We start from the raw sequence: 17,252 nt of genomic DNA, 5'->3' as shown, positions 1-17,252 counted from the left end.
TAGGCTGAAATTTTATAGACACAATCCAGGTAGACCTGAAACTCATCTACCATCCAGTAACAAATAATAACGTTCCCCTTTTAAGCAAAAAGTGATGTTTTTTTAAACTAATTTACCTCTTAACTTTTTGGTCAAATGATCTCTGTTACCAAACCTGCCCCTGTCAATTGCTGTGTGTTTGGTGTTGGTTAGCAAGCGCGTCACGCCACAGCAGTTGTTGGTGGCAGCGAGTAGAGCAGAGGAGCAGGCGTTGATTGCGGGACCTCTCACCTGTGTATGCTAATGCTACGCGCTCGTGTGACACAGGGCCTCGGCCTGCTCCCATCTGGCCATTAGGATAATTGGCAGAAAACAGCTGAGTCGTTTTGCCCCGGAGAGAGACATATACTCCACTCCATTAGTTTTCTGCCCCTCGTTTGTCCATGCCGTACCCTGTCCTTCTGAGGACCAATTAAATGTAGGACAAGAGAAGCATGAAGATATTTAGCACAATTAAATACAGATTATATTTAATTCTCTGGTAATATTTGCACTTTCAAGGGGAATGCACATGTGGGCCAAACCTGATGACAGCGATTAGAGGGATACTTTACTCAAAAATGAACGCTCCGTCATCATTTACTCACCCTCATGTCGTTCCAGAATTTCTCTGTTAATGCGCAGTCACATGTATCAGTGTTCACTGGATTTCTGCAGGAAATATCCATTCATTTTTGTAACCCTATATATATATATATATATATATATATATATATATATATATATATATATATATATATATATATATATATATATATTTTTTTTTTTTTATCACTCAATTTGATCTTAATATACTACTTAAGTGTTTGGTTTTGTTCTTCCCAAGTGTGACTTCAACTTTTAAAAAGTGTAATATTGGCTAAATTTGTGTTCATTATTCCGGTCATTAAGAGCCGTTTTGAATGCTGATTGGATTTGAAAATAACTTTTATACTATATGGTTATAGAGTTAAAGGTGCTGTATGTACGTTTTTATGTATGCAAGCATAAAAATACAGCAAAGTGAACATGCCAAGTGAACGTTCTTGTTTATCTGAAAAACAATGCTGAAGTCAGGTATTTTGCTTTGAAAATGTGTTACCCACCCAAACGCTGCCTTTGTTTTGGTTCTTTTAACCCGCCCAATTATATTTCAACAACCCTGGTTGCCTTGGTGGAAAACTGCATATTTTATTCATTCATACAGAACGGCTCTCAAAGCATGCATCTGTGACTGAAGTGTGACCTCCAGTGGACAGTAGCAGACTCCGAAATGAGGCGCAGATTCAGAGTTCCACATGAGGTTATTAGTTAGCAAATAATATAAATATTACGAGTGTAAACATTATGTGAGCAGGTTGCATTTTAACGCCGGGTCATAACAACACCCTATGAGACTAGCTTTGCAGTGATGAGCAATTTAGCTGTTTGCACCAGACAAAACACGACAAAAATTTAAATACAGCCATTCAGATGCACAGAGTATGCTCACTCACTCATGAAATGGTAAGATTATAGTCTATTTATTACATAATAACCATCTTTGAACGGAAGCGGGCGGTCTAACAATATCGCTCCCGACTCCAGAGCGAGCAAGCATGCTTATGTATGTGTGTGAATGAGAGAGCGTGATGCTGTGTTTAGCTTGTTTGTTGCTGTCTATGTGTGTGTATGTGTTTGAATGAGAGAGAGAGCTTAGAGCTGTCTATGTGTGTGAATGAGAGAGAGCGTGATGCTGTCTGAGTGTCATTTGCTTGGTGCTGTGTGTCTATGTATGTGTGTGTGTGTGTGTGTGTGTTTGTACAGACAGCTTGTTATAGGCTGTCTGGACTCTGTATAGCTGGGTGGTTTGTGGTTTAGTTCAGCTGTTAGCAGGAACAGACGTGGCGGTTAGAAAACGGGGCGAGTCGAGCAGCGGGACAACAAATGCTGAATATAAGTGGGAGCGGTCGGGTTCGGACTAAAACCTGGCGGGAGCGGGATTAAAAATGTAGTCCTGCGCACATCTCTACCCTGAACCTTTCGCCTGTTTTTGGATTTCGCTTCTGGATTCTCTACTACACTGTTAATGCTGTTTTTTGACCCCTGCCTGTCTGACCATTCTCATAATAAAGCTGCATTTGAAACTACCCCCGTTTGCATAGCATCCCTACGCAACAGTAAAAGCCCCGCTATAGTGTTTCATATATTTTTGTAAATGTATTAATTAATAAATTAAATATCATATTATTAATGATGTAATTTTCTAATTAAATGATTACTTTGTTATTAATTAATTTTATTTTTATTTTATAAAACGTTGTTAAAGTTAAAAGGTTGAGCCACCACTTTAAATTAAACGTCTAAAAGCCTTTCTATAATCGTAGTGCAGAAGTAATTACTGACACACAGTTTTCACAAAGCATGATCCATCCAAATGAAAATGCCTTGAAGCAGCAGTGGCTCTCTGGAAAAGTGAATTAAGCACAGTGGCCTGAAAGCCCTCAGTAATGGCTGTAAGAGTTAGCGTGCTGCTTACAGATCGATCCTCTATTCTGTCTCTCTGTCTGGGGCTGATCATGTCTGACAGATCGCTATAAGATGGTTCCCAGCTTAGAGTTTAGTTGTATTAGCTGCCTATTGATTCAGACCCATTTCTTAGACCAGACTTCTCCATAAGTCCACCTTACCAAGAAAGTCTTCTGGTACAAATGACTGTGTGTACAGTTCAAGTACATTTACACATAATCAGATCCTTCATACATGCACCATAGACTGTCAATGAGCATCTTGTTTATGAATCAGTTCTACAGTGAATGAGCATCCTGTTTTTGAGTCAGCAGTACAGTGATTCATCCATTCAAGCCCACAATTTTCTCTTAATGAAAGACAATGTATATGCATACCATATATGTTCATCAACACTTATTCAAATTTAAAGGGCACCTATATGATAGAAATAATCTTTTGGAAGCTGTTTGGACAAAACTATGTGTAGGTATAGTGTGTCCATTTTCATATTAGAGTGATATAAAGACAATAAGTCTTGTTGTTTTTTATTTAATTTTAATTCCTGACGTTAAAATAGGATCCAAATCCCTCCCCTTTTGAGGCACAAAGCAACGCAACATAGCAATGTGGTTTCCCCTCCCACCGAATTGATTGACAGCCCCGTATTAACATGTCTCCGCAATACCGCATATAATCATATCCAAAAAGACAGGACGTGCGCAAAGCAATTGGGTTTAAAAAATCTGTTGAGCTCGCTGTGATGCTCAATCATCATCAAATGTGATCAAGAATGAGTTTTACAACATTTAAACGTTTGAAACAATGCATGTTTCTAATGAATTACAGCGATTTTAGCCGCATGTCTGTACAATTATTAAAGAAGCTAGGGTTGGGTTGATAGACGGTGCCCGCCACCATCGCAGCAGCAACCCGCTCACGAAAAACACACACACAGGCCCTGCTTACACTAATACGTCTTAGATTTAAAATGGCATCTTAGAATAAAAACGATCCACGTCCACACTATGTTTCACCTAGCATTTCTCAACAGCTCTCCATCCACACTAACACTGAAAACGCACATCATGTGACCACACACACACACACACACACTCTGGCATGCATTGCAGCAAATGCACACGTCTGAGCTTCACGCAGTTTGTGGGTGCTCCGAGCACGAAACCCCAGACATCAGTGCACGTTGGGCAGTTTTTCAAGGATGAACCGCTGGATCGCATCTCACTATTGTTGTTAAACGTGATATTTAATTAATCTTGTCTATATCTGACGACTCTTCAGTATTTTAAAATCTATCAGGTAACTACTTCAGTCTTTCACTTTCACGCTTAGTACGTACTTGGTCATTTTAGCGAAAACCTCAGATACTGGTGGTTGTACACCTTTTTAGTGTCCTTTGCCTGGAGAAGCATCATTTGGGCATAGGGTTGAATATATGCATTTTGCAGAGCCAGGCTGAGAAAAAGGTACAAAACAAATTGTGGATAAGTTTTTTTTTTTTTTTTTAACTCAGAATAGCCCTGTTACCTTTGACCTATTTATATGCCTTTACTACTGTAAAGTAGTGATTGGTTGGTGATCAGTTAAGAAATTAGTGTTTCCACATGTGAGGAGCGTGTGTGTTATCTTGTTATCTACAGCAAGTAGCTTTCTGTAAAATTTTTGGTTTACAACAATATGTTGTACGTAATTGTAGAGCAATGTGTGTAGTGTTTTGAAAAAGAAGTGTGTATGCAATTGAAAACCTAGTTTAAGGGTGAGAAATAGCTTATAGTTTTGGAGAGTTGCTGTCTAGTTCTGCATTTTGAGTGAGATGTTTCAGAAATTGACACTTCGCTAAGCTACACCCAAAAACTGCCACCCACCAATCATGGCTTAGCAACCGTAGCTAGACGCAGGAGCTCTGTCAAGCTTTTGAGCTATGGGGAAACAGGCCAAAGCGTTGTGCATATAGATTGTGCAAATCTGATACCCGGTATCCCTAAAGTTTGGACAGGGTAGTGACAGTTATAGGCTGCAATAACTCACACACCTCTTGCCCTAAAAAGATCTAAATTGTGTTTCCTACAAAAATACAAAGCAGGTATGGTTTCCCAGCTGTCTTTTTCTTTTTTTTCGCTTGATAATATGAGCACTGCTCCGTTTAAACCCTCGCCAGTCATACTAATACCAATCATATTTCCATCTGTTTCAAGCTGCGAATATTTGAAATTACATATCAACAGAACAGAACCGAGATACGATCACAAACATAGCACTTGAGATCAATATACTTTACCCACAGCAGTTTTTCAATAATGTATAAGCCTCATGGCCATGTCAGAGGTACAATTCACTGATGTTTTCGCCGCTCTTTTGGAGATTTAGTCATTGGTGACGATGTTATAGTGGGTTAGTGTCTGCTTTTATATTTGGTGTTGAATTAATATTTGTCGGTAGGGAAAATTTATCTGGTCACTTCTGCTATTTATACTTTGATTTGCATTTCAATTGACTATTTTTTCCACTCAATTGCAAATTAGAATAGAAAATGAATAAAGAGCACATAAACATACTGACAGTAATAGGTACTGTATATTGTTATAGGTCAATGATGCTAATTTTCCATGAGTTTCCCCTTTTTGGGTGTTCTTTCTATGAATAAACTATGTAGAAGCACTGTTTATGCGTGTTTCCTCGTTGGTTAGTAATGCTATATTTCGTTGCACAACAGTTAATCTATCTGACTTTTTGGCTAAACGAGAGAAATGACAGTTTAATTTGTTATTCTTAGATTATTTTTAAATTTCACCTCTCCAGCTGAGCATGAACTAAGCTGTTAATTGGTTAGCATGTGAGGTGGCTAGGCTAACCTAGCTTCAAGTTTAATAAAATTATTTTTTAATCTGTTGCCTATTATGTGGTGAATGCATGCTGCAATGCATACTGCAGTCCTTTTTTGTCTGGCTTTCTCAGATATCTCACCTGTTTGTCAAAAATGACTTATATCCCTGACAATGTCTGACACCAGCGCATACACATTGTAATCGAAGTGCCAGGCACGAACGCTTGACAGGCGTAGCAACAGTAACTAAGGAGAGCGGGGCTTAGCGAAGGTTCAATTGTGTGATATGAAAAGATTTTGTGTGTAAGCAGTTGGAAAAAAACATATATAATGGATAATCACTTGGATGGAGTAATGGAGTTTAGAACTTTACATCATTTTTTTTCACCAGGATATCTTGCAGTTTTGAATGTATTTGCACTAATGATAAAAATTAAGGTTGTTAATATTTTTGAAAAAAGTGTCTTGAAAAATATCTAATGAGTTATTAAAACTATTATGTTTAGAAATGTGTTGAAAAAATTCTGTTTAACAGAAATTGGGGAAAAAAATAAAAAGGGGGCTAATAATTCTGACTTCAACTGTATATGCTGACCAAAACTACATTTATTTTATCCAATATGCAATAAAAACAGTAATATAATGAAATATTTATAGCTCAAAATGACAGTTTTCTATCTTATATTCTAATATTTTTGATAATATTATTGTTATTATTTTGATTAATAAACTATTAACTATTAACTCTTGATTTGCTAATTATTAAGGTAGTAGTTTGGTTTAGATCAGAAGTGTCCAAACTCCTGGTGGGCCGGTATCCATATTTTAGTTCCATCCTTAATTAAACAAATCTAAACCAGCTGATCAAGCTCTTCCTAGGTATAGTAGAAACCTCCAGGCAGGTGTTGAAGGAAGTTGAAGCTAAACTCAGCAGGACACTGGCCCTCCTGGTCCAATTTTGCACACCCCTGGTTTAGATATTAGGTAGATAATAGGAATGTAGAAAAAATATCATGCAGAATATTTTCTTTTTTAAAGTAAAGAGCCAGTATTTTAATTATAGACAGGTAATAAGCCACTAGTTAGGGATTTAATTCCTAAACTAAAGTGATACCGTATTTTTAAATGGATTCCTGTTCATTTTCAGCATTGTTAGTCATCATAAGTGTCATATATGATCCTTCAGTAATTAATAAAATAAAATAACATACTATTATCAGTGTTGAAAACAGCCATCCTAATAAAAAGAACTATTACTTTCATTCAAAAAAGCCAAACAAATTAAATAAATCTCCATTATGATATTGTCATAAAGATGATTTATGCATGATGACTCTTATTTAAGTAGTTTTTATTTTTTCTTAGCAGAAAAGGCCCATTCAGATCTCATTATCATTATCTCTGCATCATCAGAGATTCTGTCAGTCTTATAATGAACATTTATGTTTAAACATTTGCTATTTTACCCAAGTCAGCTTTGTTCAGTAGACATAATTCAGTACATACTAATTCACGCCGACTGGTTTGGTGTAAAGTTGGTCTCTAGCAGCACCCAGTGGCTGAGACTGAAACTGTCCACTTACAATAATATACAGTATTATCTATGTAATATCACAACCAATACAGTACATACGGCACAGACAGAGAGACATGACTCGCAAAAAGCCCTCAGAATCCCCCCTAGTCCCAAATAAACATAAATGTGTGTATTCTTTCCAGTGTTTTGTTGAAGTTTGCTCTTGCTGGCCTCTGGATATCCTATACTCTCCGCTAATGAAATTATACAATTGATTGTTTTGTGCTGCCAAATGTGGGAGACGTGTTAGAAATGAGTTATTGTGCGAGCGGACAAAAGCGCTGAAATATCAGTAGTTAAGTGGTGCTGGTAATTGAATTCCTCATGAAACTGCTATTGATTAGAGCATCTTCTCTCCGGAGAGAGCGAGGATTATCATAATTACACGGCAGGACAACACACACACACACACACACACACACACACACACACTTTATATGAGGCATACATGTGGCTGCATTGTAAACTCAGCTGTGTGAATGTGCATGCATTATTATAAGAAATGTTGTGGATTTAATCTGTCAATGGTCAGATTTTACTATGTGTACAGGATAATTGGGTCATAAAAACTTGAGGATTTAGAGGATGGCCTATTGCATGACTGAATATGAGCTACTTATTTGCACAGCATGTTGGCAGTGGTTGGCACATGTCGCCTCACAGCAAGAAGGTTGCTGGTTCGAATCACGGCTGGGCCAGTTGGCATGTCTGTGTGGTGTTTGCATGTTCTCCCTGTGTTGGTGTGGGTTTCCTCCGGGTGCTCCCGTTACCCCTACAATCCAAAGACATGCTCTATAGGTGAATTGAATAAACTTAATTGGCTGTAGTATAGTTTATTATTATTATTACTATTATTATTATTATTATCATCATAACTTTTGTATCATTAAAAACTGCATATTAGCATATACGTAGCTATTATTCGGTAAAATAAGTCACACACAGGATATAGTAGTTAAAACAATATATTATTATTATATACAACTTTTAAAATGTAATGTTATCATTATTTTTACTACATAAAACATGATACTAAATTAAAAATACAAAAGTTACATATATAGATAACATATTTACAAGTATATAAAAACAAAGTTTATGATTACTTATTACAAACTATGATATGGTAAATAATAAAGTGTTTAGGAATCACTTAAACCTATGTCAATATCACAGAATGCTTATTTGAATAATTAAATATAATGTTACATACGATTCTATAGTATTCATATTTAAAGTAATAAACTAATAACATTAATGTATAATAAGAGTTACATTTAAAAACAAGATTTGCTAAATTAACCAAAGCAAAAAAAGTGTATACCATATTTTAATAAAAATCTCATTTTAAATAGATGTGTGAATATTGTTGCTTTCAAAATTATGTAGTAAGATATTTATTTGAATAATTGAGTACAAATAAATTAAAGGTAAAAATTTTTATAAAATTATTAAAAGTAGATATTAAAAAGTATAGTGGAAAGACAAATGTTTCAATTAAATTATTATTATTATTATTATTTATTTATTACATTATCATCTGATGATTATTATTGATCAAACCACTTCTCTAATAAACAAGTCATTATTAAAACTATTATTATTATTATTATTATTATTATTATTGATGAAAATTATCATCTGATGATTATCATTGACCAAACCACTTTAATTTTTTAAGTGATTATTAAAGCTGCTATTATTATTATTATTATTATTGTTATTATTATATTGTTATTATTATTTAATTATTATGTATTATTATTATTATTATTATGTATCATCATTATAATCTGATGATTATCAATGATCAAATCACCTATAAAATAATAAAAATAAAGTATAAAGGAGAGCTGTGCCTTTTCTACAGTTGTGTTGTATGAGTCAGATCTGCAGTGATTGTGAGGGTTTTGTCCCTGAAGCTGCACATTGACCTGTGAAATGAGCACCTCTGTCCTCAGCAGCTGCTCTGTCTCTTCTCTCCATTGCCTTCATCTCTCCATCCTCCTTTTGACCCCTGTGGAGTACTTTCTGATGCGTTTTGGTGTGTTGGCCCTGGGCCCCGTGTCAGGGGGCCACAGTTCACTGACATTCAGACTCACTGTAGAGACTGCAAGGGTGGCGCGAGCAAAATCATCCAGTGTGTGTTCAGACGGGACTCAAACAGCTGTTACAAACACAACCCAAAAACCCGCTGCACGCTCAGCCAATGGAAGAGCTCATGTCCTTCCAGCCACCGGAACAAAAGACAGAGCATTTCTAATAGCAGACACAATCCTCAAACTCCACCAACATTCTGCCTGATGCTCAACCACTCTGACCTTGTTCATTTAAGATCCGTCAGCTGTCAGTTATGGATGAATTCACAGCCTTAGACTGAAAATTATGGTAGTGCTGAGACTATACTTTTATTTTCATGTGTATATATTATTTACATTTTTACAGTTCTTTTATGACTGTATAAATTATCTTAGAATATTATATTTTGGGTTTTTATGTTATTTATAGTTTGTAAATGTGTAATGTGAAGTACAGTAATTGTTTAAAGCTACAAATTACCTATAAATCTTGTCTAAACTATGTTTTATATCTACTGTATAAATTGTCTGTTATCTATTTTTGATTTGTGAATATTTTTTAAAAGTTGGCCTATTTGTGACATTGAATTTAATGATTCAAGTATTAATAAATATATATATATATTATGTTAAGGCAATATAATATAATATAATATAATATAATATAATATAATATAATATAATATAATATAATATAATATAATTGTATAATATAATTGTATAATATAACATTAGTATATGACCCTGGACCACAAAACCAGTCATAAATGTCTTTATTTTTACTTTAATTACTTTTACTTCTGCTAATGATTTTTGGCACAAAAGAAAATCTTTTTTTGACCCATACATAAAACCCAAAATATACCCATGCGATATAAAGACTAAAGGTTTTGTGATCCACCATATAACGTGTATTGTTATATATTTTTCTTTTCTTTTAGTTATTTATAAAAATTGAATTGATTTATATTATAGTATAAAGTCTAAACCTAAACTAAAAATACTAGATTTGAACTGCTTTACAAAAACTTTGAGAAATATTATTGCATTTTAATACTGTTTATATCTTTTATATATCAATGCAATCAAATAATAATATTCATTCATTTTCCTTCGGCTTAGTCCCTTTATTTATCCGGGGTCGCCACAGCGGAATGACCGCCAACTTATCCAGCAAATGTTTTATGTAGCGAATGCCCTTTCAGCCGCAACACATTACTGGGAAACACCCAGACACTCTTTGGCATTCACACACACTCATACACTATGGCCAATTTTGTTAATTCAATTCACCTATACTGCATGTCTTTGGACTCTGGGGTAAACCGGAGCAACCGGAGGAAACCCATACTAACACGGGGTGAACATGCAATCGCCACACAGAAACGTCAACTATTCCAGCCTGGACTCGAACCAACAACCTTTTTGCTGAGGGGTGATAGTGCTAACCACTGAGCCACTGTGCAATCTAAATACTGATATATATAAATATGTTTTAATTAATTTATATATTAATGTGGATCGTTTTGTTTATTGTTATATTATTAAACCTAATAAGGATATTGTAGACCTAACACAATATACACAAAACATGCTGATTTAAAATAAGTTTGACATTAAAACAAAGCAAATAGACAAAGATAAAATTAATTTCTGTGGTAATCTGGTAAACTGTTTCAGGAAATAATAATCAGTAATCGTTAAATAGCTAATAATTAGTAATGGTTAAAATTAAGTCAAAATTGAGATAAAATGTTGGACGCACTTATGAAAACTAACATTAACTATTACTACATGTAAAAATAAATATCCAATATATTAAAAAAAACAGAGACAATAAACAGTTGAAGTCAACATTATTAGCCCTACTGTGAATTCTTTTTCAAGTATTTCCTAAGTTAAGTTAAACAGAGCAAGGACGTTTTCACAGTATTTGCTATAATAGTTTTCTTCTGGAGAAAGTCTTATTTGGTTTATGTTGGCTAGAATAAAAACAGTTTTACATAAAAAAAAAATAAATAAATAAAAATAAAAAGACATTTTAAGTTCAGTATCACTACCCCCAATATTGGTTTTCGAATGCCTACAGAACAAACCTTTATTATACAGTGACTTGCATGATTACCATGACTAATTAACCTAGTTAAGCCTTTAAATGTCACTTTAAGCTGAAAACTAGTATCCTGAAAAATATCTATAAAAATGATGTACTGTCATCATGGCAAAGATAAAAGAAATCAGTTATTAAATGAGTGATTAAAACTATTACATTATGTTTAGAAATGTGATAAGAAAAACAAATGGGGGAACAATATACAGGGGGGCTATTAATTCAGAAGGGCTATTAATTCTGATTTCAATTGTATATCATGCATCCCTCAGAGCAATAGTGTGCTTTTTCATCAGAACAAAATAGAAAGCCATAAAATCCACATTAAAAGATTTATCTTTGTTGTTGTTTTGCTTCCCTGTCCAGGAACAAACGTCCATGAGGCGAAGCGTATCCTGTCTGAGAGCGGTCTGCCCATCACCTCAGCCACTGACCTCGATGATGCCGCCCGCAAAGCTGTCGCCGCCATTGCCAAGAAATAAATGCAAATATTCATAATGCACATTCACACAACAGACATACCGATAAACAGAATCACCAACAGAGCTGCAGACAGAAACAAACAGAGCCATACACACTTCATTCACTCACACACGGATGAACAACAGCTACTTATATATACAGTTTTTTTTTTTTTTATGGACAGAACGTTTTCAGGGACATCTTACGATTGCTGGGTTGAGATATTTTTGTCATCCAAATGCAGCCATTTCTGTAGCTCAAATATTTTCAGAACATTCATTGCCTTACTGTATGCCTTTTTATGCAAAGTTTCATATACCGATTATAAGTATGGATTTTTATTTTTAATTAAGCTTTGAAATGATTAATAGTAATAGCTTAACTGCATTCCACGTGAGTTCTAATTCCGTTCTAGTTTTTATTTGCCTTAAGTAAACCATAAACCATTAAAATGCCGTGTGGTGGAATTGCCTCATTTTTGTATGATTGAACTGTGAAGTACATCTTAAATCTGATATTGATTTCCTGATCTCCATATGATATCACCGTCCCTATTTAACTTAAAGGTTTATCTTGTTTATAAGGGTGTGATAGAAATTTTTTATTGGTATAAAATGTAAAACTCTACATGCCTGTAATTCCCCTGCCTAATTGGTTATTGGATAGTAAATTAATTATTTATAAAGTTTCTAGATTACATAAAGAAAATAAATCTGTTATATCTGTATGCATCATGGTTTATATTTGCATTAGTTTTTTTTTTTCTTCCATAATGTTGGTGTAGTTTTTATACTGTGCCTGTCATGAAGATGTTTTAAAACCTAAAGGCCCATAATACATGTAATTAACTTTTTGTAATCTTGAATGTATTTTCAAAGTTAATGTACATTAAAAATGAGTCAAAATGTTTAGAATAAAAGAAGATTTGAATGATATATTCTTTCTTTCGTTCTTTTGCCTTTCACAAATTCAGTATTATCTCAGAAAGTATTGTGTTCTGTCAAGAAATCTTCCATTCTTCTGAATAAATACAGTTTACTCAAGAAACGAAAAAAAACCCACTGCATTCCCACAAAAAGGTTATTGAAATAAAAAGTATATTTATATAATACATTTATAAACTGCTGCTCTGATGATTTAAAATGCTTATTTTATGCTGACTTGTAAGTTTTTTGAATAAAAGCGTCTGCTAAATAAAAGCATGTAAATATAAAAATGCTGAAATATTGTGTTCACCCTCAAAACAACTTGTGGTCCGAAATATTGTGTTCCCTTAAGAGCAATATGTTCCTTTTGTGTTAATTCGTAGATGTATTGTGTTCCTTCAAGAAACTTTACATTCGGTGGAAAACAATGTTCTCGCCAAAATATTAAATTCCCTTGAGATGTTTGTGAATAATTTCCTTGCTACAGTATAGCATTTTCTTAAGAAACTTTGCATTCTCTTGCAATAGGATAGCATTTCTCCCAAATTGAATGTGCAGCTTTAAGTGTAACTCAAAATTATTGTGTTTGCTTGAGAAACAATGAATTTCTTCGGAAAAGTATTCACACACATGATTTTTGGGTTCTTTTGCCAAAGTATTGTTCCACTGAGAATCTGCAAAACATGATTTTATGTTAAAATGTATTATGTGTTGCCCTGAGAAATATTTTTTTTCTGTAAACATTTGAATTATCTTACAAAAGTGTTATGCTTCTATGACACTACAACTACCAAGGCAGTCATGTTGAATAAAAGTTGTAATTTATCAACTTTGTTAACAAACCATATAACTTTAGTACCCTGACTTTTTCCTAAATATGTATACACTACCTGACAAATGTCTTGTCGTCGATCCCAGTTGTAAAAGCAACAAATAATAACTTGACTTCTAGTAGATCATTTGGAAAAGTGTCAGAAGGAAGATTTTTCTGATGAATCGTCTGTTAAACTGCATCCTAATCATCACAAATACTGCAGAAAACCTTTTGGAACCTGCATGGACTCAAGATTCTCATAGAAATCAGTCAAGTTTGTTGAAGGAAAAATCATGGTTTGCTGTTTACATTCAGTATGGTGGTATACAAGAGATCTGCAGAGTGGATGGCAACATCAACAGCCTGAGGTATGAAGACATTTTTACTGCTCATTACATTACAAACCACAGGAGAGGGCAAATTCTCCAGCAGGATAGCACTACTCCTCATACTTCAGCCTCCACATCAAAGTTCCTGAAATCAATGAAAGTCAAGCTGCTCCAGGATTGACCAGCCCAGTCAACAGACATGAACATAATTGAGCATGTCTAGGGTAAGATGAAGGAGGAGGCATTGAAGATGAATTCAAAGAATCTCGATGAGCTTTGGGAGTCCTGCAAGAATGCTTTCTTTGCCAATTCTAAATATAATATAATAAATATAATATAATAATATACAATAATATAATATATTATTTAATTATTATTTGAGTCATTGCAGAGATGTATGGATGCAGTCCTCCAAACTCATAGGAGTCATGCACAATAATAATACTTTTTCCACTGCACCATAATTCTATAATGTACATTATTTGTTAAGTGACAAGACTTGTCACTGTTCTAATTAAATAAATACAAATCAAGGCATGATCATATTTTATTTTGGTAAAATAAGCGTAATCTAGAGACTTTTGCCTTTTATAAAAGCAACTTCTGATAGCAAATGTTCAACTAGAGGTCAAGTTATTACCTGTTGTTCCTAAAACTTGGATATACGGCAAGACTTGTGTCAGGTAGAGTACATTACACTTAATTCTAACAATGCAAGTTCTGAGCATTTCAATGTTGAATCGAGCATTTAAAAATCCTAGAAACTTTCTGCTCACTAAAAACCTTGACAGCAAAAACTAATGTTTACCTCAAACATGTCTTTCAAAAAAACATTTGCTCTCATGCTTGCAGACAAATCGAAAAACATATTTGCGAATATGACAACATTCATTCATTCATTTTCTTGTCGGCTTAGTCCATTTATTAATCCGGGGTCGCCACAGCGGAACGAACCGCAAACTTATCCAGCAAGTTTTTGCGCAGCGGATGCCCTTCCAGCCGCAACCTCTGGGGAAACATCCACATACTCATTCATACACACACTTATACACTACAGACAATTTAGCCTACTCAATTCACCTGTACCGCATGTCTTTGGGGGAAACCGGAGCACCCGGAGGAAACCCACACGAACGCAGGGAGAACATGCAAACTCCACACAGAAACACCAACTGAGCTGAGGCTCGAACCAGCGATCCAGTGACTTTCTTGATGTGAGGCGACAGCACTACCTTCTGCGCCACTGCTTCGCCAATATGACAACATTTAGAGATTTATTCTGAAACATCAGTAGAATAATATGAACAATAAGAATGATGGCAATGGCCATTCTAGTAGTTATCAATTTGTTTTAGGTAAAAAGTTAGCACGAAAGTATTGCATTTCCCTGAGCAATATCTTTAAACATCTGTATTCTTTTGCAAAAATATTGCATTTTATTTGATAGTCTTTCATATTATTACATAGACCTCTGTCTCTGCCTGTAAATAGGAGTATCATAAGCAAAAATGTGTATTTAAATCAGTAATAACAATTACAGCACTATACTGTGTGTGAATGTGCATTCACAGGCGTTTTCTGAAATCTATCCTTGTCAGCGGGTTGGAACATTTAATGGATTATCTGTCAAGCAATGTGAGAGGACAGCCGGACCGGATCAAGTGCCTCGAGCAACAGACCTCTGTCTCACTTTCTCCTCGTCTTCTTACACTTTTTTTTTTCAATCTGCCTTACGCTCAATTCTCACTCTTCAGTCTCGCAGTCGAATTGATCTGTGAGCCAAAAGCTGCGAGGATGCCAAAATCAACCCTCACGGCTTGCAAAGTGCTGGTTTTTGGCCCAGTAATGTCATGTCGTTGTGTACTTATCCATAAAAGTTGCATGTGAAGGTGAAGTGTGGATGGGTGTAAATCAAGTAGATGGTTCAATAATTGCCTATTTCAAGCTCTTCCTTCACCGTGTCAAATACAAGTGTGTTGATGGATTAGACTGTGCTGTTCGAGTCTTGTTAGAATATGCTCTTGTGGCGTCATTGTAGAATTCAGAGGTCACTGAATGCCTGTGTCGGGGAAAGTAAATGCAATGAAAAAAAATGACGGTAACACTTTATAATAACGACACTCTATGAACCATTTAATAAGCATTAGCAAATAATAAATTCATTATCTGTTAAGCATTAACTCTACATAATAAATGTTAGTAAACAGTTTATAACTGCAGCTACAAATGCTGTATTCTGACTTACAAACACATTTATAATGTGCTTAATACTTGTATTTTCATAATTTATTGATTCACTTTTCATTAATAAATTAAGTATTGCATTATTTACAAACCAGTTATTTAAGAGTAGTTGGCTGTTTTTTAAGATCAGTCAGAATTGGTTAGTAAATTATTAAGAAATTATTAAAATTAACATTTATATCTTTTTATTCAGGCATATACTAATAGTTAATTTGTATGTGAATACATGCTTTATTAACTCAACTTCATGCAGTTGTGTGACCTAATCTAAAGTGAAGACTATTAATGGCTGGATTCCTATAGATTTGATTTTTGATCTCTATGGAAGTTTTGAAGTGTTAGAGTTTTGAACAAATAAACTTTGTTAAAGGATTATCAAAAGTCTTATAATTTTGAAAGGACATAAGGGTGGGTAAAAAATTGAATTTTTTCATTATTATTGTGAGGTGAACTAAATTTAAGATGATACTGACTGTGAAGTCCAGGGATAATTATAGCTAGCTGTCACATTGTACTATGAAAGCCATTCCATATCCTATTCTCATTATGTAAACTGCATTTTAAAAAGCCATCTTTCTTTACATACACCCTTGTAATTGTTCACTTGCAGTTTTCAAAGGATTGCGGTCACTTTTTTTCCTCAGAAAGGATGTCAAAACGGTAATTGCCACTTTGGGAATCTGTCTTTTGAGTTTAGCGTGAAACTGATCGCCAGCCTCTACGTAAAATACGCAATTTTCTCCCTGGACAGTAAGGTCAAGTCATCCGTTCAAGAATATTGGTTATTTATTGTGTCATTTAGTGGTAACAGCCACAAATTTATTAGCTCATTGCTGGTAGATGGGTTATCGCTATTGTATTTGGCTTGTCAGGCAATGGGGTATGCACTCATTATCTGCTGCCAGTTCAGTACGTTATGGTCTAATATTGACGTCTAAAGCTCCTCCGTATGAGTTTAGTATAGAAGTAGCATTTGGTACTTCTCAAGGTCAGCTAGAAGTTTCCAGAAAACATGCCTGTGGAATAAGTCTGCCAGTCTTTCCTGACCTCTCACCGTCCTTGAGCTTTAGGAGGTTTTATCATCTAAAGGATTGCCTTTTGTCACTGTAAAACTTCATAAAGCACCTCGTCTCATGGATTTCTGCACGCCATTATTGCGGAGAGCCATAAAAGACAACGATGGATATGTTTTACAACAAGGCTGAAGGAAAATGTTGGCCGAAAGCGCTCTCAGGTGGTTGATTTTGTTATCTAGTCTAGTGCTTTATATTCAGGTCTCATGGTTTGGCCATATAGCACAGATGGGCCAAGAAATCCATTTCCCTCTTATAGAATTGCAGCCTGGGTTTCTGTAATTGAAGCA

The 17,252-nt window shown here is 34.8% G+C and overlaps 1 protein-coding gene across 4 annotated transcripts in view; it reads left to right on the top strand.

Annotated features, from left to right (window-relative positions):
• suclg2 (succinate-CoA ligase GDP-forming subunit beta) overlaps positions 1-12,511 on the top strand; it is a 253,960-nt gene extending 241,449 nt beyond the window's left edge. For all 4 annotated transcript variants that reach the window (XM_087271811.1, NM_001386309.2, XM_087271810.1 and 1 more), the window contains 1 exon segment: positions 11,481-12,511. In XM_087271811.1, coding sequence (XP_087127937.1) covers positions 11,481-11,596 — 116 coding nt within the window. In that variant the 3' untranslated portion in view covers positions 11,597-12,511.
• The last annotated feature ends 4,741 nt before the right edge of the window (positions 12,512-17,252 follow it).

This window comes from Danio rerio, chromosome 11 (assembly GCF_052040795.2).
Source record: "Danio rerio strain M-AB ecotype USA chromosome 11, GRCz13ab, whole genome shotgun sequence".
NCBI classification, from domain to species: domain Eukaryota; kingdom Metazoa; phylum Chordata; class Actinopteri; order Cypriniformes; family Danionidae; genus Danio; species Danio rerio.
Note: the sequence above shows the minus strand (reverse complement) of the source record. Positions and strands in the feature narration are given on the sequence as shown.